The 22971-nt window shown below is 41.5% G+C and overlaps 3 protein-coding genes across 4 annotated transcripts; 1 reads left to right on the top strand and 2 right to left on the bottom strand.

Moving 5' to 3' along the window:
• Positions 1-226: 226 nt before the first annotated feature.
• Positions 227-9089, bottom strand: LOC308079681 (uncharacterized protein). The gene is made up of 3 exons (XM_080421239.1): positions 8958-9089; positions 5387-5485; positions 227-2223 (listed from the first exon to the last, which is right to left on the bottom strand). The coding sequence occupies exons 1-3, from the start codon at positions 9079-9081 to the stop codon at positions 1499-1501; spliced, it is 948 nt and encodes a 315-aa protein (XP_080277365.1). The 5' UTR covers positions 9082-9089; the 3' UTR covers positions 227-1498.
• Positions 9090-10908: 1819 nt separating this feature from the next.
• Positions 10909-12516, bottom strand: LOC308079543 (DDB1- and CUL4-associated factor 15-like; the record flags this gene model as incomplete). The annotated part of the gene is made up of 1 exon (XM_080421092.1): positions 10909-12516. The coding sequence occupies one exon, from the start codon at positions 12514-12516 to the stop codon at positions 10909-10911; it is 1608 nt and encodes a 535-aa protein (XP_080277218.1).
• Positions 12517-14419: 1903 nt separating this feature from the next.
• Positions 14420-21255, top strand: LOC308079470 (WASH complex subunit 3-like). 2 transcript variants are annotated; one of them, XR_013932611.1, is made up of 8 exons: positions 14420-14562; positions 15584-15682; positions 17415-17480; positions 17909-18049; positions 18987-19100; positions 19331-19395; positions 20337-21050; positions 21148-21205. XR_013932611.1 is itself a non-coding variant. In XM_080420987.1 (7 exons), exons 1-7 carry the CDS (start codon positions 14512-14514, stop codon positions 20431-20433), a joined length of 633 nt encoding a protein of 210 aa, XP_080277113.1. In that variant the 5' UTR covers positions 14420-14511; the 3' UTR covers positions 20434-21255. The 2 variants fall into 2 exon arrangements, 1 of the variants encoding a protein (XP_080277113.1); XM_080420987.1 differs by having other exon boundaries at positions 20337-21255.
• The last annotated feature ends 1716 nt before the right edge of the window (positions 21256-22971 follow it).

The raw sequence follows: 22971 nt of genomic DNA, 5'->3' as shown, positions 1-22971 counted from the left end.
AGGCGGCCATTGCTGCGGTGTCGCGTCCGCAGAGCGTTGACACCGCAGCAATGGCTGCGCCCAGGGCAGCGCTCCGTGGATTCGTGTATACACAGACACACTTAAAATGGACTCTCTCACGCACGCACGCGCGCACGCACACACAGCCGGTTTGTTGTGGAAGTGATTGTTTGTGGTGTGACATGTTTTTTTATCTCTATTTATTCAATAAAAAAAGAACACAGACTTAAGGGGTTCAAACATTCTGTTTATTTAAACATTCTTTATTGGAACCGAGCTGAAATGTTTGTTTGTCACCGGTCTCTCCTCTGCAGTACTGGCCACGCGAAACAGAGCAGGGCCAGTCCATTTGGTTAAAAAGGGGGGTTTCCCTGGGGAACGTGCCAAGTACAGTAGAGGAGAAGGGATGTGTGTTTACCAGCGTTCTTGTTGTTAAAGGCTTTTGATTATATTGGCACCTAAATCTGTGTGATTAATTTGTGTTGTACAACATTTGTTTAAAAGTTTAGATTATTCCTGTTGTATGGGGAATGTCTGTAAAAAGGAACTGATAGCTAATTGGAGTCTGTACTTGTGGTAGGATCCACTCCCTATTTAAGGGAGGCTGCAAAGGACAGAGTTAGTCATACTTGGGCAGGCAAAGCGTTAACAGCCTGAGATAGAGCGTCCAGGGCCCTTATTTAACCCATTAAGAGCGGGAACACATACATCTGTGTGTCATTTGTAGATTTCTTTGGCTGTTCAAAAATGGCAGATGTACAATTATTATCATTATGAGCTTGTAGATCTGCTATTTTTGAAAAATCATGAAAAGTCATGCAAATCTTGGAATATATCTTTTTAAAGAGAACATTTGTAAAATATTTAGTTCCAGGGACCCCCAGAAGCAAAGATTTGAGTTGCAAATGTCTGCTTAAAAAAAAAAAATCTAATATTTGCACAAATTTTCATATATCTGCTATTTTTGAATAGCCCAAAGAAATCTAAAAACGACACACAGATGCGTTCCCGGTCTTAAAGGGTTAAGGGGATAGCCTTTTTGTGCGGTGAACTGTTGGATTTGTTGTCTTTAGTTTTGCTTTAAGTCTTTCTATTTCTTCGTAGTCTTATTTTTTATTTAAAATGCCTTCTGTTTATTTGCTGCATGGGAACGTTGATCATGTACCCATTTGATGAGAACATCACCAATCTATGATGTCATGAACTGGGTGCGGCTCCCTGGAGGATGCACTGAGGTTTACAATGTGTAGGTGTAGTCAAGAAGTCAGGCTCTGCAAGTGAAGAATGAAGACCAAATGTTCTGGAACCTTCCATCTACAAAGGTCACTTAAACTTTCTAAAATAGCTCTTGATGTGAATGCAGTTTAGACTGGAACAGATCATAGTTACTTTCCTCTGTAGCCGCCTCGGTCAGCTGCCTCTTCCTGAACGTCAGTAAGACGTTGACCTTTTTCTTTTTCATTTTGAATGCTCACCAAGACCATGCCACAAACTACAACTAAAGGTTTTTTTCTGCATGAGTCCTCATGTGTTTTTTCAGATCACTCTTTTGACGACAGCCTTTACCACAAACCATACAACAGAAGGGTTTTTCCCCTGTATGAATCCTCATGTGTCTATTCAGATCACTCATTCGGCCACAGCCTTTAGCACAAACTATACAACTGAAGGGCTTTTCCCCAGTATGTGTCCTCATGTGTCTTTTCAGATCACTCTTTTGATTACAACCTGTGCCACAAACTGTACAAATATAGGGCTTTTCCCCCGTATGAATCCTCATGTGTTTCTTCAAATGTTTCTTTTGACTACAACCTTTATCACAAACTGTACAAATAAAGGGTTTTTCTCCTGTATGAGTCCTCATGTGGTCTTTTAGATGACCCATTTGACCAAAGCCTTTGCTACAAACTTCACAAGTAAAGGGCTTTTCCCCTGTATGCATCCTCATGTGCGTTTTTAGATTGTCCATTCGACTAAAGCCTTTTTCACAAAACGCACAAGTATGTTTCCTCAGAGTTTCATTTTGTTCAGATGAGGTGCTGGCTAGAGGTTCTGTGTCACTGTATTCAGAATCATCTTCACTTTTCACTGCTCGTAATGTCTGTGTTGACCCATTAGCCTCCTCTGGTCTTTGAAGTAGCTCCTCGTGCTCCTCTTTAATCTGTGAAGGCTCCGATTCCTCCTGGACCAGACTGGGACTCCTCTCTTGCTGATGCCGTTTGTCTAGGCAAAAGATAAAATGAGAGAAAAACATTACAGGTTTTAAATGTTTGTGTTTCCTCTGTTTTGTAGCCCAACTTCCACTCTAAATAAATGCATGCACCATTTATAAACCACAAGTCTATCTTCATTTATCAAAGACATTTTTGACTGCTGCCAGCATCTGGAGGATCATGACACAAACACAGTTTACAAAAGTTATTTTTTATCTTAAAATATTTATCTAAACTTTTTTCCACACCAAAGTAGGCACAAATAGCCTTGTGAAGTCATGTGACAATGATCATCAAGTTTTAATACTCTATATCTTTCGCATGTTATTGCCTTCATAAATTTGTGGGCCGAATATCAAGGAGGCAACATCCAATCATAGAACTGGAATGCATGTTGAGGGGCCTGTGTACACGAATCCACAGAGCGCTGCGCAATAATGATAGTGGTGCAATCATTATTGCGGTGTCAGACTGCTGCTGCCAGCCTGCGGTGTGCATTCTGCTCGCTTTACCTGCTTTTTCTTGGACTGGGATACCCCAGTCCAACAAAGACGAGGAGAAAGTGACGTCAGTAGTGGCACCTTTGCTCTACCTTTTGACGATTGGCCGACACTGGGCAGATTGCCGTGACTTTTTGATGACTTTTTGATGAATGATATGCTTGCAAATGTTCCCATGCTCTGGGCGGGCGTGTAAGCGAGCCACAGCGCTCCTCAGAGCGGACACAGGCGACTTTCACTGGCCTGTGCTGGGAACAGGGCTGGGAACAGACAGGACAGACAGACAGGACTGCCGCAGCTTGTTTCTATACAAACTATTAATTGTAGCCTATAAATAGATCACATAGTTATTCAGTATCGATTAATGGCTCGCACCACTGAGACATCTACCAGAACGCAAAAAAAGACAAAAGCGATGTACCTGTGTTTATTTGTCACATACCAGCCAGTCACCAGCCATGAAGAATCTGTGTGTATGTGTATGTGTATGTGTATGTGTATGTGTATGTGTGTATGTGTGTGTATGTGTGTGTGTGTGTGTGTGTATAGCGTTCTGCCTGCTGTTGATGTAATTAAGAGATTTGATAGGGGATATGTTTTATATACACACATTTACAAATAAAAGAGCGTCGGAAAGGGTTCATGCATTAAATTACAACCCGGTATCCCAGTCACACATATGACATTGACATAGACCACCGAAGTCTGACGTAATTTACACATACTTTGTTTGTCAACCTGGTTCGCAGTTTTCCACCCCCATTCTGAATCCCATAGATGTATTTAATATCGCGTCAAATAAGAACTGTGTTCCAAAAACAAACGAATGATCCCGGCGGTTTTACTCTTATGGACACGAAGCATCAACTGACAAACGCTAATGTTACTTCCGCCGAATTAGTTAAATTTTCGCCAGAAACAGACTGTATCAAATATAAGTGACTGACTATCATAAACTATACAGAACCTCCTCCCAGACAATTTCGCCGAGACAGTTTGTTTATTTTTGGACCACAATTCTTGTATGAGACGATTCTAAGATGACCCAATGTTATTCTCCATAGCGAAATTACTTTACGAACCTGGGGATGAACGAGTGACGTCAGGACTTCGGTGGTCTATTATGTCATTTGTTCTTGTTACTAACTAAATGCTCTGGCAGATACAAAGTGTTACTGATATGCATCAAGTTATGTCACTTGTTCACATTGGAAGTGTCAAATAGTCATATTAATAGGCAACTGAGTCCTCCCGAGGCATGGCATGCAGAAGAAAACAGGCAAGTTATGTTATCCAGAAGTAAATAACATAAATGCCACCAACAACATGCTCACACATATTATATTAGCCACTGTCCATTACAGAGAAGCATAGACTAATAACCATGCCGTCAAGAATAATGCCAAGTTGATCCAGCAGAAAATAAGTAAATACAGTTTTATAGTTCACCTTTCTTTGGTGTTAACTGTGAAGAACGATGTTTCAAACATTATATTCCCTGCCATCATAATAGGAATGGATCCCAACGGCCTTTGCTGCGTGTCACCTCCCCCATCTCTCTCCCCATTTCCTGTCAGCCTACTTTCCTATCAATAAAGGCAGTAAAAAAAAACAACATCTTTTTAAAAAATGTAATAAAAGGAATGGGTAACTGATTAAAAGAAGAGGAGAAACAAAGGCAGACTCTGCTGCGTTCACGGGAGCAAGACATGATAATTTATTGCTGTCACCTGTGTACAACTTGAGCTTACACATTAATTATATGTCAGTGTAAGAGTAAAGATTGTGCAACAGTTCAACAGGGAGGTCGACAGAATGAAGGGGGTATGTTAACATCTTCGGACGTCTTCACTCAGTTCCACCCAGCACGTGTGTGGGCTTGCGTGCGTGCGTGCGTGTGTGCGTGTTACATCCCTTATCATTTGAGTCGGCCGTCGGTATGATGCGGTTGAAATTATAAATGAGCAATTGTGGTGCAGCCGAATATAATAGACTATTTGACACTTTCAATGTGAAGTAGTGACCTAACATGATGCAAGTCAGTGACACTTTGTATTTTACACATCACAACAAGAGTCTGACACCACGATAATGATTGTGGATTCGTGTAGAGTGCACCATCAAAACCACAAAAAAAACAACAACAAAAAACACTTTAGCTTCTGCCCATAGGGAGAACCAAAAAGCAGTGGCGTTGAACTGTGTCAGTTGTTCTTTTTCTGTTCTTTTGTTTTTTTTCACTTTTCATACCAGTAACCTGTAAGCTGATTGTATGACTTTCTGTATAGTAGTGTGTATATCTGTCTGTCTCTTATGTCATCATGATTTGTGTGCATGGGGATCTCATCTTAAACAAGCTCAGTGAGTGAGACTCCCAGTTTAGTAGACCTTGTATTGTGAATTTGTACTTCCATGTACTGATGTTCTCATGTCTTACTAAATAAAGTACATCAATCAATCAATCAGTCATACAAACTATTTCCCCCCGCAGCTTACTCATATCCTGACAGCTGCACCCCACAACTGACACAGCCCTGGTTGGCCATCAGGCCTGGCGAAGACACTTTCCTGGATTTCGATGAAAATATAATAATTATGAGCTCATTTGACAGCTGTAACCAAACAGAAAAAAAAGATAAAAAATAAACAAAGAAGAGAGAGCATGAAACTTACTGGTGTCGAGGTGGTTTTCAGGTTTCTGTTTAATAGACCTGGTCCTCGCTGGTGCTGGGGAACTCATCTTCACCTGCAGACTGGACTCCACAGACTGGTCTGGAATAAAGGAATAGAATAAGCCAGGGACCTTGTGTTAAAACATTTCTAAATTAGAATAAAAAGATAGATTGCTCAACATTTTCCAACAATAGCCGATCTACAAGTTCACAACATGTCGCGTTGCAATGCGATGTGAGATCGGCTATTTTTGAAGTGGTTAAACCAATTGATTGTGAAGCAACAAATTTTGCGGGGGATCCCCTGTAAACCCCTGCTGCCCCCCTCAAGGACCCCCGGGGGACCCGGACTTCACTAAGCACTGGCATAAGGACTTTGATGTGACATGGGTAGTGGATGAAGTCAGAATGGGAAACCGAGTGAACAGAGCGTGAGAGGAAGTGTTTTTCAAAGACTAGACTAGGGTTGGGTATAGCCCCTTTCGGGACCCTGTTTACCTTTTTTGTATTTGGGAAGGCGGTATCCAGGGTCCCTTGTTGGTTAGAACACGCTCTCTCGTACCGGCGGCTACCACTGTCTGGTCTCGAGTTTACAGCTCGTCGCTTAGAAGTTGCAGAGATTTCTCAAAGGTACCAAAAAGAGCAATACTAACACGCGAACAAGCGGCATCAAAAAGCGGGGATCGGCGATGCCGTTTAACATTTTAAATAATTTAGTAAACCTTAAGCTCATTTCTCACACTCTGCTCCACTGCCCATGTCCCGCCTCCCCGCGGTGACTGACAAGCTGCGCGTCCTACGCATAACTCTATGGTCCTCGTTACTGCCTCTGATTGGCGAGCTCCTACATGCTTGCATGACAATCACAACGCGGGGAGGCGGGACATGGGCAGTGGAGCAGAGTGTGAGAAATGAGCTTAAGGTTTACTAAATTATTAAAAATGTTAAACGGCATCGCCGATCCCCGCTTTTTGATGCCGCTTGTTCGCGTGTTAGTATTGCTCTTTTTGGTACCTTTGAGAAATCTCTGCAACTTCTAAGCGACGAGCTGTAAACCCGAGACCAGACAGTGGTAGCCGCCGGTACAAGAGAGCGTGTTCTAACCAACAAGGGACCCTGGATACCGCCTTCCCAAATACAAAAAAGGTAAACAGGGTCCCGAAAGGGGCTAGGTTGGGTACTGAATCGTTGCCAGCATGGCAGTAGTTCCTAGGGGTCCGGTATCTACCGGATCGAATCACAACACAGATTTTGGTGCTTTATCTCGGTGCCACTTAAAAAGGAGCACTTCACCCATTTTAAACAGATCTTCATATAATTGGTCTTGACTCTTCAGTCTTCACTAATGCTCGTTGTAAGATCGCACCATTTCTGTCTACTCACTCAGTGTCTCATTGGTGGGCTGTGGACATTTCAGAAACCTGCCTAACACAGTGACAACATCGATAGGCAGGTTTGGTCATTTCAAACATGATTTCAAACGTATTTTACATGTATTAACACAAGAACAATGGCTTCTATTTCAGCATGCTACATTTCCAGGAGGAGAAAAGCTTTAGTTTCTATAAGCTTGGAATACCCATGATTGGTATAATAGTAATTAATTTAGCCTGTAATGACAATCCCAAAATCGGGATGCCAGATTAATTGTTTAGTAAAATGTATGTTTTTCCACAATAAAAAATGTTGCTTTTTTTTACAAAATATCTAACTGGTCTAAAACGCCAGTATTAAGTGGGCTAGGACTCTCCAAAACCGGGATCAGCATCGGACCAAAACATCTAGCAACGGTTGGGCACAATGGGCAGCTCTAATATATACTGTATTCCATTGATGCAATGCAACATTAAGGGGACAGATGAATAGAACACTTAACTCCATTTAAAACACTGTCACGTATCATTTAATAATTATAATTAACACTAAAGGAGACGCATTTAACGAGAGAGAGACACAGACAGACAGAGAGAGAGAGACACAGAAGTGAGAGAAAGAGACAGACAAACAGACAGCGCAGGGCTGCTATAATAGGTTGGGCATGTAGAAATAACAGTTGTGGAAAGTAACTAAGTACAACTACATTTACTCAAGTACTGTACTTAAGTACAATTTTGAGGTACTTTTACTTTACTGGAGTATTTCCAATTTGATATACTTTTACTTCTACTCCACTACATCACTTCCTAGATATATATCACTTCCTACATACATACAGATCTACAGTATAAGCTCATTGTGAGCTTGTAGATCTGCCATTTCCAAAAAGATTTATATACATTTTCAAACTTGAAATGGGACATTCTGCATAATTAGTACTTTTACTTTTGGTACTTTAAGTACATTTTGATGCTAATACCTTGTACTTTACTCAAGTACATTTTGAATTCCGGACTTTTACTTGTAACAGAATATTTCTAGACTGCAGTATTGATACTTTTACTTAAGTAAATATTTGAGTACTTTTTCCACCACTGAGAAACAATAGGTGGGTATGCAACTTGGGCAGTAGCCCAGATGTCAGAGAAGTGGACTAGTAACAGTTCCAGTCCATCTTGCCAGATGGCACAGAAATCTGGCAAAATAACAGCTGGCAAACAGAGAGTGAAGATCAGAGATCAGATGCCAGCTCATCGTGCCATTGTGTCCTTGTTGTAGGCACAAGTACTATTCTATATCAGCTGTAGTATACAACCCTCGTAGACGTATTTATGATTCTGACGTCTTCAATCTACGAGAGTTGTAGGGTTCACGCCCCATGGAGACATGGGCACACTATGCCCCATAGACACTCCAAACGTGTACAAATTGAAAATAAAGGTGCTAACCCCCAAGCCCCAAATGTTAACTGACTCTACGCGGTAGTAGTTTAATGTAATAATCCATATCTTTCAATAAAGCAGTCTTTTAATGCCGTCTATGTCCGAACGCCATTTTTTCACCCTCGTTTACTTCCTGTTTACATTTAGTGTAATTCCGGGTTTCACCGGATGCGCCCCGTCACTACCGCCCATTGGGAACTTCCGACAGAATCGGCCACAGACGGCATTAAAACACTTCTTTATTGAAAGATATGGATTATTACATTAAACTACTACCCAGTAGACCCAGTTTACATTTGGGGCTTGGGGGTAAGCACCTTTATTTTCATTTTGTACATGTTTGGAGTGTGTACGGGGCATAGTGCAGAAAGTCCCTGTCTCCATGGGGCGTGAACCCTACAACTCTCGTAGATTGAAGACGTCAGAATCATAAATACGTTGTATTAGCTGTATACTACAGCTAATTCTATATAGTACTATACTATAGATCATTAGATTCTAATTTAGGCCATACAAAAAACTATTTGAAGCAGGGAATTTGGAGGGATGAGGGATGAGAGAGAGAGAGAGAGAGAGAGAGGGGGGGAGAGATAGAGATAGAGGAAAGAGAGAGAAGAGAGAGAGACAGAGAGAGAGGAGAGAGAGAGCACAGACAGGCAGGCAGAGCTAGAGCGTCTAAAGGGAAGGAGGAAGTGAACAGATTCAGAATAAAATATAATAAATCAAATCAAAGAATGAAACATGATGACATACCAAGTCTGTACAACATGACGACTGGTTTCAACATGGTCCCCGCTGTGCTGTTGTTTACATGTCTCTTTCTTCTCGTGCTGAACGCCATGTTTGTTTGGTGTGGGTTAAGGTTGTCTGTCGCCATAAAGATCGTTGTTGTTGAGCAAATCACTCATCAAGCTCTTCACAATCAGAACTAATGATAGTTCCGATCTTGACTTTCAAAATAAAATCTTTTGCACTGAACCCATAGGCAAAGCATCACTTTCTCCACAATAAGAGTTGTCTCTATCGCGCGCGCACACACACACACACACACACACACACACACACACACACACACACACACACACACACACACACACACACACACACACACACACACACACACACACACACACACACACACACACTTGCAAGAGGCCCATATCATGAGCAGGGGTCTTCTATAGAGCAGGGGTCTTCAACGTTTTTCAGGCCAAGGACCCCTTAGCTGAGAGATGAAGCAGGGACCCCCACTACTGTATATTGTATAAAATTGTGTTGCAGATTAAACTCTTTCATAGATTTCATATATAGCTTCATAGACAGCTATATTATGTGTATGTATTATTATGTGTAAACTTGACCTTTCATTCTGTACTTAGTCTGCTTTTTTCCCTACACCAAACCTCTTTGTCGAAGATAGCCGATCTACGCTCACAATGCCTCGCAGCGCAAGGTGTTGTGAGCTTGTAGATCTGCTATTTTCGGGTAATGTTCCCCATAGAATAGGGATGCTAGGGTTCAAGTGGTTACTGTAAAAAAAAGAAGTTCCTATCACACAAAGATTTGGTGCCCCCCCTGTAGTAACTCTGAGGACCCCCTAGGGGTCCCGGACCCCCAGTTGAAGACCCCTGCTCTAGAGCTTAAGTTAGAGAGAACTACAACTAGGCTACTCCTGTAGCTTACTTTCCTCCCAAGTGAAATGTGACTGATTAACACAGTTGGGATCAAAGTAGATGGAGGAATCAGTACTGTCACATTATGGATTTTAAATTCTCACAGTTGTACACATCATGAAAGCATGAAATAAACTGAGCCATAGTATTATGCCATTGAAAAATGAAGTATTATGCCGTTACAAATGAGACTATGGTATAATGAAAAAGGTAGCATGCCAGCACTTTTACTGCCAATGAGGGCATGTGAAAACGGTCTCTCACATTGCCATTCCAGCAAGCTATGGAAATCTAAATCTATAATTTAGTTACCATCAGTCATCTCTCAGGTAAAACATCTAAAAGTAGGCCAACAAATCTGGTACCTTTCAGGTGCAGATTTTTGTCTTGCTATCACAACTGCGACAACTTTTTTACATTATGGCACCATAATTCTTATCTTAATAGCCTACAATCTTAACAAATAATTATCCCCCTAAGCAACCAACCGACCAAGTAACTTGGGCAAGAAGTGTTTTTGAATGATACCACCATGCAAAGTATAACCTAGATAGGTTAATCACACGCTTTAATTTCATGCATTTGTTTTTAAATGTATTTATTTATTTACACCAACATGAATGTAACCAACATTTATTAGTACCACAATGAAAACTCACTTTAAAGTTTTAAAGAAAAAATAGCATGACATTTCTTTCAAAAACAAATCCCGCAAAAAATATTATCAAAAGTTATATTATCAATAAAGTCGTAGTGTTTTGCCAATTATTTCCCAATTACACCATTGGGATTGTTCTGCAGCATACACAACAGGGAATAGAAAACAGAAGATAAACCTTTATCTTTAAAATATAGTTTGTTCAACTGACAGATTCAACAGGTTAAATATATGAACTACCAAAGTGAGAAACATAAGCAGTTTTGCTCAAAATAAAATTACATTCTGCCCTTAAAATGAGGCTGTTTAGTCTTTATATATATGTTTAAAAAAATATTTTGTGGCCGATGCAATCATCTTGTCACTCTCTCTTTCATAATAGAACCCAGGTGCATCGCTCAGTGTCTGCCATCACTCTTTTGTTCATGACGCTTTCAGGCAGTTCTACGTTCATGACGTTAACGCGGCAGGAGCTGTTCTCGGGAACTGGACACTCCATCACTGTGTTCACACAGGACTCCCTGTGAGACTTCAAAATGTCATCAAGGCCAGTGACGGCTTCTGTGAGGTCGCCGACCCCAATGAGACAGCACAGCCCTGTGTTGAGGTCCCAGCTGACCTGCAGGTTGGACTGGTATACGGTGAGCTCCTCAGAGTGCAAAAGCAGGCAAACGTCCATCAATACTTTGTCGGTCTCCGGGCACACTTCCAGTATGACAAAGTTATACACAGTGAAGGACATCTGAGGGCCCCAGACAGCATGGGTATAGACCACGTCATGGAGAAAATGCTCAATGTCCAGTGTCAACCTCTCCACACACAAGCTTTGTCCACCATGCGTACCAGTGACCAACTTCCGGTCCCTTCCCTCCAGATCTGTAAAACTGAAAGTGAAAGGTAGAGCATCCTGTTCTGCTACCCCTGGCTGTGGCACGTGGTAGTGCAGGCGATTGTAGTCAAGGTAGCTGGGCTTGTCGAGGTCTGCCTCTTGAGAAGAGGATGAGGGCAGGTATGGCGGGTACGATGAGGAGGAGGAGGAGGCAGGGGACCTGTTGTATCCCTGGGGTAGCACGGAGGGAGAAGAGGAAGAAGATGGAGGGGAAGGGGTTGAGGTGGAAATTGCAGAGGGTTGACCTGAAGGAGGAGCTTCTCTCTTGGTGTAGAGGATCTGAGATGACCAGCTCTGCTCACCCGCTGGGCACAGGTAGACGGCAAGGGCCAACAACCTGTTGGGGTACATGGAGACTTTCAACAGCATGACCTGGTCCTTTTTCAGCTGTAAGGCTGGCTGGTAGGTGAAGTGTGGGTACAAAAAACCTGTGGGTAGTAGGTTGAACATTTGAGTCATTTGAGTGTACAAGGTGTGGAACACGTAGCCATGTTCCAGGCATTCACCTGTGCGCGTGGCTGGGGAGACAGGCCAGCAGCGGCCGCAGGGTTTGGATGGAGGGTTGGGAGCAACGGTGACGAAGCAGTCGCTGGAGTCCTGGTTATCCATGTTGACCACGAGCTGATCTGTGCTGGTGCTGCGTGCACTGAAGCCAGAGATGACAATTCTGGAGTCGTCATTGGGCCACTCACACACAGAAACATACAGGTCACTTTCTTCTATGATGCTGTCACATGCAAAGAGTTTCACACGCTGGACATGTTTGAGGCTGCGCAGGTTAAACTCCCACCAGTGCAGAAAGTAGTTGCAGTGCAAATTGTCTGACTCTGACGCCGTTGATTCAGAATCAGATTCGGATTCTTCTCTGGTGTAGGACAGGATGTATTGGCCACTTTTGGTGAAGCCAAGGAAAATGTGTCCCTCTGGAGGAAACTGTTCACTTACAATGATGTTCCACAAAGAGACACTCACAAGAGGCGACAGTTTCCTGAAACGGCCTTGAGAAAACTGGCCTGAAAGCTTTCCATCTGTGATAAGATCGACGACATTGTGTTTCTTCACTGATATCTTCTTTTTCAAACTGGGCGCCATCGTCACTAATGTGATTTTTCTGCACACAACTCTACAGGCAGCTATTTCCCCGCACATGCAGTGTTGCCAGGTTTTGCAAGAGAAACAAGCAACCAGGTCTATGAAAACAAGCCCAAAAGAAGCGAGCCCTTCGCCCTTTAAACATATGCATTGGCTATTTGAAAATAGCTGATCTACAAGCTCACAATGTGCGAAGTGACGCATTGTGAGCTTGTAGATCGGCTATTAAAAAAATATATAATAATAATCTTGTGAAAATAAATTAAATATTTTCAGATGGGGGTCCGCAGACAAATACATATTAATTTGGGAGTCCTTGACTTGAAAATGTTTGAGAAACACTAGTTTAAACAACATTAGGGAACAAGCCCAAATAAGCAACTACAATTTAGAAACAAGCCCCAAAAAAACACAACCCGCAACTACCAATATTTACAAGCAACTTACCAGAAAAACAAGCCCAAAGTCGGACATGGCAACACTGCTCACACGTGTGTTTTTCACAGTGTGGAAAGCATGGTTTCACTTTACGGTTCAGCGCTCTTATCTAGTGTAAAGCCCACCCACCGTATCCGGTCATTTGAACACACAATTTTACTAACGCATACGTGTCGCTTCCGTATCTGTTCTAGGACGGATCTGCAACCTGCATAGTGAATCGATCCCAGTCCAGTGTTTTCATTTGCTCAAATTTTCATAGGATAGTGCTTCATTGATAGCACCGCCCACTCCATGTGGGTTTAGCAGGAGCAGAGCCTAGCCATGGATCCAAGACGTTCATTTGTCATGACCGTCATGGATGAACTTCAACATAGCAGGGCCGGTTCTAGGGGGGCAGGGGGGGGCAGGGGTGGGCAGTGCCCACCCAAACGTGCATCCTGCCCACCCAATCAAAATTGGGAAAAAAAAAAAAAAAAAAAGTTTTTTTTTTTTTTTTTTTTTTTTTTGCCAAAGTTTTTTTTTCTTCATAAAATATTTATGTAACATTTATTTATTTTGATTGGGTGGGCACCATAGACTGTAAGTGGGCACCGTAGGTAGCATTTTAGACCCACCTGAACACGCACCGCTTAGTGTTTCTCCGAAGCGGGGGGGTGGGGGGACTGTGACTGGCCGACTGCTCGCAAAACATTTTTTTATAGGTCTAACTGTGCCAAAATGCATATTTTCCTATGCATATTTTCCTACGCATTTGGGGGGTTTGGGGCCCCCGAAAACCCCCCAAATGGTTTTGGGCCCCCCAAAAATTTTTTCCGCCGCCGCGCTTTGCGCGGCGCCGAGGAAGCCGCCCCCCCAGCATTTATTAATGCCCCCCCAGTTATTAATTTCTGTATCCGGCCCTGCAACATAGTGTTTGCATTTTCTCCCTTTTTAATTTGCAAATCTACATAAACGTTAAAATCTCAAATATAAAGTACTAATCCCATGGCCACGGATGTTAAATGTATTTACGGGTTCTTAAAAGTACCTGTATCTTCTATATTGTTAAATAAAAAGCATTTGAATCCGATCAATGGCCATTTTCTTTATAGAGTTGTAATGTATCAGAGTGCAATACACCCCCAACCGATAGGGCCACTTAGTTGAAAGCATATTGAGAAAATACGTAGAAAATGGCCACCAATCGGATTAAAATGCTTTTTATTGAACAATACAGAAGATACAGGTACTTTTGAGGGCCCGGACATAATTGTAACATCCGTAACCATGGGGTCAACAACACTTCATATTTGAAATTTGAACGCTTATGTAGATGTACGGGTAAAAAAAAAAGAGAAAGTGAAAACACGTTGATCATATATGACTGTCATATGACAGTCATATATCAGGGCTAGACGTCTAGACTCTAGAGCAAAGCCCAGAGCCTTTGGTTTGTTGTGCCGCCATGGAGCTGTCACACTTTGGTCACATGATATGAATCGTATTTTTTATTTAAAGTAAATAATATAGACCTTTCTCGCACCTTTATCAGAAAAGTACATCAAAATATCCGTCATGGATGAGGACGGATTACCGATTGTCGGTTCTGGAGTTGATCTGACTAAGGTTAGTGTGGTACCGAGGAACTGATCATGTTTACATTCCTACATACAAACCTTACATCGACGTGAATGTAAATAATGTAACGATGATCGTTACATTCCAAACAGATCTGTTGTGCCTCTCAGGTCAGATACTGTAGCTCCAACGTTTTGAGGTAGAGACTCAAACGTAAGCATTGTGCACACAATAGAATCCTCAGTAATAAATAATGTAGGCTATCTATAGTCATTGATTTATAACGAGATTTGTACACCCTCAGAATTACATTAATAGTCTGGTACAGATTATACAGTGGAAAAAGTATATATATTTTTTACTTAAGTAAAAGTATCAATACTGCAATATGGAAATACTCTGTTACAAGTAAAAGTCCGGAATTCAAAATGTACTTGAGTAAAAGTACAAAAGTATTGGCATCAAAATGTATTTAAAGTACCAAAAGTAAAAGTACTCATTATGCAGAATGTCCCATTTCAAGTTTTCACTTGTAAAAAAAATCTTTTGAAAATAGCAGATCTAAATGATCTATGGATTGTAGATCATAAATGTATATAGGGCTGAATGAAGTGGTTAATGTATGTTTTGTAATAATAATTCAAATCTGCAAAGTAACTAGTAACTAAAGTTTTCTAAATAATTGAAGTGGAGTAAAAGTACAATATTTGCCTCTGAGATGTAGTAGGGTAAAATTATTGAAAATTGGAAATACTCAAGTAAAGTACAAATACCTCAAATTTGTACTTGAGTACATGTACTTAGTTACTTTACACCACTGGATTTTACTGTGGTGCAGTAACTGCTTTGCACATGTATCTAATTTATCATTGATTACCACTTTATTATTGATCATGTCTGTTATTGAATAATCATGTATCTATTATTGATTATCATATCTCTTATTATTGATCATCATGTCTCTGTTATTATTGAACATCATGTATCGATTATTGGTTGTCATGTCTATAATTGATTATCATGTATTGATCTTGTCTCTATTATTGATCATCATGTCTGTTCCTATCAGGTCCCAGCTATACAACAGAGGAGGATTGTAGCTTATCTCAATCAGTTCATCGTGCACACAGTCAGGTTTCTCAACCGCTTTTCAACAGTTTGTGAAGAGGTAATGTATCAGTCTATACCATTTACCCTCCATTGATTACTTCACCCTCGTGGTTTGGGTCACTATAAACGTCTAAATCAATGTAGCAGTTGATTAACCCATTAAGCCCGGGGACGCATCTGTGTCATTTTGATTTGAACCACTTTAACCGTTATTTTATACTTTGGCTATTCCAAAATAGCAGATGTACAAGCTCATAGCGCGACACCGAGTGCCACGCTATGAGCTTGTGGATCTGCTATTTGTGAACTAGAAAAAGTGCTCGTCGGAGCACTGCCAGACCCCTAGTGGTTGAAATCTGAAGATCAGAGCACTACGTCACGCTAAGCTTGGCCAATCAAAAAGAGGGACAGACCGGGAGGAAAAACGTTGAACCGGGAGGAAAAACGTTGACCGGGAGGAAAAACGTTGAACCGGGAGGAACAACGTTGACCGGGAGGAAAAGAGGGAAAGACCGTCAAAGCCTCATGTAGGCCGACCCCCTGGGTCTGGCAAAAATCTTGAACATTTGTGCAAATCTTTGAATGTATATGTTGCAGGGAAATTGGAGAACCAGGGAAATTGGAGAAGGAGCGCTCGTTTTCACCGCCCCCCAGGCAATTCTGTAGAACCAACACTAGAGGGCAATGCAAGCCACAAGGCTTCCCAACCACAGTGCACTAACATATATGGCCCCGACCACACACGCGCACACGCTCATGCTTTCAATTTGGTTTATTGAAAGCATGACCGTTAAGATAATTTTATTGTGTTCTGGCTTTTAACATTTGTTTTAGTTTATCCCTGACACACACACACACACACACACACACACACACATGGATAGTAATCCATGAAAAGATCTATTCTCTCCCTATCGGTTTACAACTCGGACGGCGCTGATTCGACTAGCAGACCATCGGCCGGTCGGCACGGTCACTCGCGCCCGGATTCGCTCGGGCGTGCCTCCTCGGCCTCAAGCTCTGCTAAGTCGGCGCACCTCCGTCATGGACAATAACTATTATCACGTGTGTGTGAACGAGTGTTCAGCGTTCCCCTAGCGTAGCTTCCTGGTTGCTATGTGGGGGGGAACAACAAAAGCCAGGTCCGCCTCGCATCAAAGCCCCTCCTCGCGGCGCCGCCTCCTCCTCCTCCTCCTCCTCCTCCTCCTCCTCCTCATCACACCGCCTCGCATCAAAGCCCCGCCTCGCGGCGCCGCGTCCTCCTTCTCCTCCTCCTCCTCCTCCTCCTACTCCTCGCGAGCCTCGCGTAAAAAACCCTGTCTCGAAAAGCCCCGCCTCGCCCCGAAGCCCTGCGCCTAAAAACGAGCGCTCCGTTTTCAATTTCCCTGGTTCTCCAATTTCCCTGTGACATATATATTTTTTTTAAGCAAACATTCTTTTACTCAAATCTTTGCTTCTGGGGGTCCCTGGAACAAAATATTTTGAGATGGAGGTCTGCAGCCAAAGACATATAATTTTGGGGCTCCTTGACATGAAAAAGTTTGAGAACCATTGATTATAGCAACAACATAAGTGTTTCAGAAAACTGTTAGGATTTAGAATACATTTGTAGAATCCCCAGAAGCAAAGATTTGAGTCACAAATGTTTGCTTTAAAAACTCAGTGCCGTGCTACGAGCTTGTATATCTGCTATTTTTTAATAGCCAAAGAAATCAAAAAAATTACACAGTTTCTTTCCCGGTCTAAATGGGTTAACACAATGCTGTCCTGTCACAACTTGTCTCTCGCAGAAACTTGCAAGTATATCCCTCCGAATACAGCAGATTGAAACGACACTAAGCATTTTGGAAGCAAAGGTCAGCTATTCAACTTGTCCCCACATGTGAACTTTACATCAGTGATTCTCAACCTCTGTAATTTCTTTGTTGAGACAGATGTTTTTCTATAACCCCCATCTAAGAACATATTTTACTGATTTGGTCCGATATGGACTGTCAATGAAACTTTGGTCAAAACATTCTTGTCTGTTCTCTTGTTATATTTACTGGTACATGTATTAATGGTAAAGACTATTAATAATTTAGCTGGGGATTCCCTGGAGCCCTCTCAAGGACCCATTGGTGTCCCCGGACCCCGATGTTGAAAACCACTGCATTATGTTATCTCATGTTATCTTGAATACTGAACACTCCTTAATGGCATTGTGTGCACATGCCATTCAAATAGAGTAGAGTCTGTGTTTTGATTGTGCTATGTAGTGAATATCCTCTCAATCTCTCCACAGCTGTCCTCTATTCCTGGGTTGGAGGACGTCAAAATTGAGAGTGTTAGTCAGAACCTAACAGGAGAGACCAATGAACCGGCAGTCAATCAAAGCCAAGGAAATGGTTCTGATCCTGTGGGGGTGTCAGTGCCACCTACAGAGGTAGATAGCCATGCTTAGATACCAGTTTCTTTTGGGTCCAATGCCGATCCCGATTTTGGAGAGTCCTAGACCAGCGATTACCCATATTTTGTAAAAGATCAACATTTTCATTATCAAGCATAATTTTTGGGCGGTGTAGCCGCCCCTATAAGTGGGGTTGGGACACCTCATTAGTATTAGTTTCCTGCACTGTGATTGGCCCATTAGTTAGACCCCTAGCTGTACTGTGATTGGCTGACTCTATTGGCTGACTCTATTCAGCACTGTGATTGGCTAGCGAGACACATGATGACATTAATAACCTATAAATAGGATTATGCACTTCCAAAAATATTTTTTTTTGGGAAGTGAGCTTCCATCACTATGATGACCACTGTGATGACCACACCGCCCACTTCACACTGGGTGTGATTTTTATTATACATACTTAAATATAAAATAAACATAAACTGAACCTTATTTTATTTAACCACTTAAGCACCAGTGTTATGTGGAAACCTGGTATCTCCCAAAAGTGGGTCTTCTAGGAACCAAGATGGAAATTCAGCCCAGGATTGAGAATAGTTTGATCTATGCAGGGACAATGGTTGATAACTCACATGCCCTATCACTATGATTGTTGTGGAGGCTGCGCTCGTTTTGGTTTGAATGATAACTTATTCCGTCCAAGGGCTTGCTATCGGCCTGCCTTCAATTTGAAAAGTCTTTTTGTTGGCATTTGCTGTAAAAACTGTGCACATAATGGTTCAAAGTTTCCCTCACCGTGAACCAAATTGAGCACTCCCCAAAGAAATAGGCTTTGGAATAACATACTCACGTTACTTACAGTTCTAAAACGGAGACCGTTTTCTATAGAGTGCTGCAGTGCACACATACACATCTTACAATCACTTATCAATTCATATTTGATCTAAATATTCTTCTGCCCCTACACCAGACCTCTCAGAACGTTTCAGAACCTACTCAGGAGCCAACAGAGCATGTAGCAGAAAGCGTCTTGACAGTGGCCAAGGATCCACGCTATGCCCGATATCTAAAAATGGTCCAAGTGGTGAGTTTACCATGAAACCCACATTGTAAAAGTAATGTGTTAATTTAACTCTGAAAGTGTACAAATGGAAATTTGTACACTCTCAGAGTTAAATGAACACTGAGGATTGTACTGTATAGTTAGAGGTGCCCTGATGACTCAACCAGTGCATCAACCACCGAACTGCAATATCTGAGGAGAAAAAACCCTGGTATGTTTCACTTTATCCCAACATGCCTTCACTTTTACAGGGGGTCCCAGTCATGGCGATAAAGAACAAAATGGTCCTGGAAGGTTTGGATCCCAGCCTGCTTGAGTGAGTGCTATTTAATGACATTAAGTGCTGTTACCACAAAGTATTCAGTCACATTTCAACATGTCCTTACTGTTGGATCTCACTGCAGTTGTAAGATGTAAGAAATGTGTGACTGAGCCAACCAGGCTTCAATGGTTTTATTGTCACATGTTTACATTAGAGTTGCACAACGTTACAGACAGATACATTCTTGGATGTAGAGCCTCCTCAACATTGTAGACAAAATTCATGATAAAAAAAAACAAAAAACAACAACAACATACACAGTATAAAAGAAGATTTAAAAAGTCAGAATAAAGTAAAGAAAATAACTACATTTGATCAACAATGGTGTACAAATAGCATAGAGCTATTTATAGCAAGAATACTTATGCCACTAATACAATAGCATTTGCACAACTGTAAATGCTGTAGTATTTTATTTTATTTGCTCGCTATAAATAGCGAAATACTATTTGTACATTGTAGCAGTTTGTTTGCCACATGTCACCTCTGAGGCTTTGCTGGAGTTCCTCTGACACTCAGTCAGGCAGATGGCACAAACACGTTTATTGTAGTGAGTTCAAGATGGTACAAGGCAGAGCAGATGTACATGTGTTGTCATGGATGGTTAATCCTGTGTGCATTGATCGATGCACAACAGGTGTGTAGTCACAGCCAGGTCAGAGTCTAAACTCAGACCAGGTGTGACTGCTTAAATCGGTCCATCACCCACACCACATACATCATTGTTGATATAATACATAAATGATATACATTATATAAGTAAATAAGCCTTGCCAAGCCATGAGGCCCATAGGGCAGGAGCCCATCTCCTGTTTCTGTAGCGTGACTCAGCTTGATGTACAAGTGCATCGCCTGGACATGACACTAGTATGCCGCAGGGTATATATATACAGTATATACATAGCCAGTAACTTCCCCATGATTACTGTTCACAGATCACCAGATGCACCTGTGCCTGATGGAGGCCAGAGGAACACAGAGGGACAGGATGACGATGACAGCTCTGGCACTGAATCATCTTTCAGTGACTGACCTGCTTCCTCTGTCCTCAACACCATAACACCGTCTCTATGAGCCGCTCTATACCGTCTGTACTGGTCTGTATGGAACACCCTGTACCATCTGTACTACTGGTCTGTATGGACCATCCCATACCATCTATAGGGGTTTGCATTGACTTCACTAGACTAGACCATACAAACTGGTCTGAGTGGGCCCTCATTTCCCATCTGTACTGGGGAAAATAAACTATAAATGGCAGTCCTTGGTGAGTAAATTAAAGCTAGAACAGCATGTTGCTCCACCAAGATTTATCGTGTAAATAAAGGCCTGCAAACAACATTTTCAAAGTTGAGGTTAAAAAACATTGTTTGCTGAGACATTTTATTTGCACAATAAATGTCTTGGAGAGGGTGTCTGGGTTTGCATATAGATAAAACACCCGCCCACCACCGCAGACAATTCAAGAGTGCAATTCTTACCCACGGGTGTCCTTTTTGACTGAATTAGGGAGAAAATGTGTAAAAGCACAAGAAGAAAGCATTGTTTGGGCAGTAAATGCCCTGGAGCAGCATGCTTTTGATTTATGTAACATTAATGTATTCATTCAAGTATTCCATTGAGTCTGCTGCACCGGCACTAAGCTGGATGTGCACACACAGCCTTACTTGAATCAATGTGCATGTTGAGAGAACCACTAATTACGGGTTTCTTCATCGTACAGCGGTGTCGCGTCAGCTAAAATAGCTGATCTACAAGCTTGTAGTTTGTCTATATTCAATGTGTAATTGAGGCATAACAATTTGAAGGATTTTCAACAGCTGTCTACCTGTGTTTATGTGGATGTACAGTACATTAGGGACAGACAGTCATAGCAAAGTGTCTGTCTCTGATAATAGTGACTGCATTGTAGTATGAAAAGGAGTTTCAATGAGAAAGAAATTAATTGCACTCTCATTGGTTAGTTACTGACTGATTTTGACCTCTCTTAAAAAAGAATGACATCACATTTAACTGGTTGAATGTGTAAACAGTAATTAGAACGCAGGGCTGTATGAAGTAGTTTTATACAAATACTAAGCGTAACTTATGTAGATATTGCTATTCTGTGTGTGTGTGTGTGTGTGTGTGTGTGTGTGTGTGTGTGTGTGTGTGTGTGTGTGTGTGTGTGTGTGTGTGTGTGTGTGTGTGTGTGTGTGTGTGCGCGTGCGTGCGTGCAGTTTTGTTAGCATTTGTTGTGGATTATAGAAACATGTGTAAGAGCTACTTATGTTAAAGCTGCAATCCGTAACATTTATGTCCCGGGCAACAAACCATGGAAGAGCTCATTAATTTTGGGAAAATTTGCCATTTTCGTTCAGAGTGTTATGCAATACCTCTTGTTAACCAGTAGGTGTCCTACCTGACCACAGGATCTAAATGTTGCAATGGAAGAGCAGGCTAGGGAGACCACCCCAGGCTCCAACCACCACAGTTGTGTTAGTTCTATTGTATTGACATTCTCAATGTGGGGGGGGGGATAAAATATGTTTGTACATTTCACTGTACACTGTGCACAGTTGAACTTCTCATTCTTCTGGTGCCATGAGGAAACCATTAAACATGAGCAAATGTCATGTTCATCCATGGATAATCATCTCTATTTCATCGCTGTCGGCAGAAACCTTGTGTTTCTTTTGAGTTTTATTTTTTATTAATGCCCTATTTTATACTTTGTTGTTTTGTCAGTGTCACACAAAAGTTGATCCTCACTAATGCTCATTATAAAATATCCTCCATATCTCATCAGAAACCTGCCTACCAGTGACATCATGGATGGAGAATAGCGATTCCATGCCAATAGAAACTACAGCCTTTCTCTTCCTGGAAAGTGAGCATACTGTAATAGAAGCCATGCAACAATAAATTGTCAAATAATAATAATAATAATACGATGACGTCACTTGTAGGCAGGTTTCTGAACTTTGCACAGTCCACCTCTGAGACACAGAGCGAGTAGATAAAAATGGTACTATCAATTATATGAAGACGGTGAAGGTTCAAAATGGGTGAAGTGTTCCTTTATATCTGTCTGTGGGTTTTATAAATACTTAACCAATGAAAAGTATTAACAAGAACTTGTAACTAAATCATAAGTACATTGGAACACAGGTCCTTTTTACCATTTCCCTGAAAAGTAACGGTTTTGAACGTACAAGGTTTCTGCCTGACAGCGACAATATGAAAAATGATTTGTGATGATGGTTTAATAAATTGGCTTTACCAAGTGTACTGTAAATTTGTATCTTGCATTACTCAGAACATGCTTTGTACTTGAGTGTTAATTTAACACTTTAAGTTAGATACATTTGGTTGAGGGTTAATTTTGATTGTATTTTGAGTATAGATACATCACTAAAACCACAGCCATGTTGTTGAAGTCCAGAATGCACTTTGTTTAAGAAACCAAGCGACTTGTCGAGTTTTGTTTTGTGAGCTTTGCCTGTTATAAACATTGAATACACTTTGCTTCAAAATGTAAAAAAGAAAAGATTTATTTTCAAGCTCAGTCTTTGTAGCATTGTATCAAGC

The sequence above is a fragment of the Gymnoscopelus braueri genome, assembly GCF_963280865.1.
Source record: "Gymnoscopelus braueri genome assembly, chromosome: 23".
Lineage (NCBI taxonomy): Eukaryota > Metazoa > Chordata > Actinopteri > Myctophiformes > Myctophidae > Gymnoscopelus > Gymnoscopelus braueri.
This window is presented reverse-complemented; position numbering and strand designations above follow the sequence as displayed.

What these genes read in the sequence shown, in the direction of transcription:
- LOC308079470 (XM_080420987.1), top strand. Translation starts at nt 14,512, where the DNA reads ATGGATGAGGACGGATTACCGATTGTCGGTTCTGGAGTTGATCTGACT. An exon ending in TAAGCATTTTGGAAGCAAAG is followed by an intron (nt 17,481 to 17,908) that starts GTCAGCTATTCA and finishes ATCTCTCCACAG; the next exon opens with CTGTCCTCTATTCCTGGGTT. An exon ending in TTGGATCCCAGCCTGCTTGA is followed by an intron (nt 19,396 to 20,336) that starts GTGAGTGCTATT and finishes TACTGTTCACAG; the next exon opens with ATCACCAGATGCACCTGTGC.
- LOC308079681 (XM_080421239.1), bottom strand. Translation starts at nt 9,081, where the DNA reads ATGGCGACAGACAACCTTAACCCACACCAAACAAACATGGCGTTCAGC. An exon ending in CGTCATGTTGTACAGACTTG is followed by an intron (nt 5,486 to 8,957) that starts GTATGTCATCAT and finishes CCTTTATTCCAG; the next exon opens with ACCAGTCTGTGGAGTCCAGT. An exon ending in TGAAAACCACCTCGACACCA is followed by an intron (nt 2,224 to 5,386) that starts GTAAGTTTCATG and finishes TCTTTTGCCTAG; the next exon opens with ACAAACGGCATCAGCAAGAG.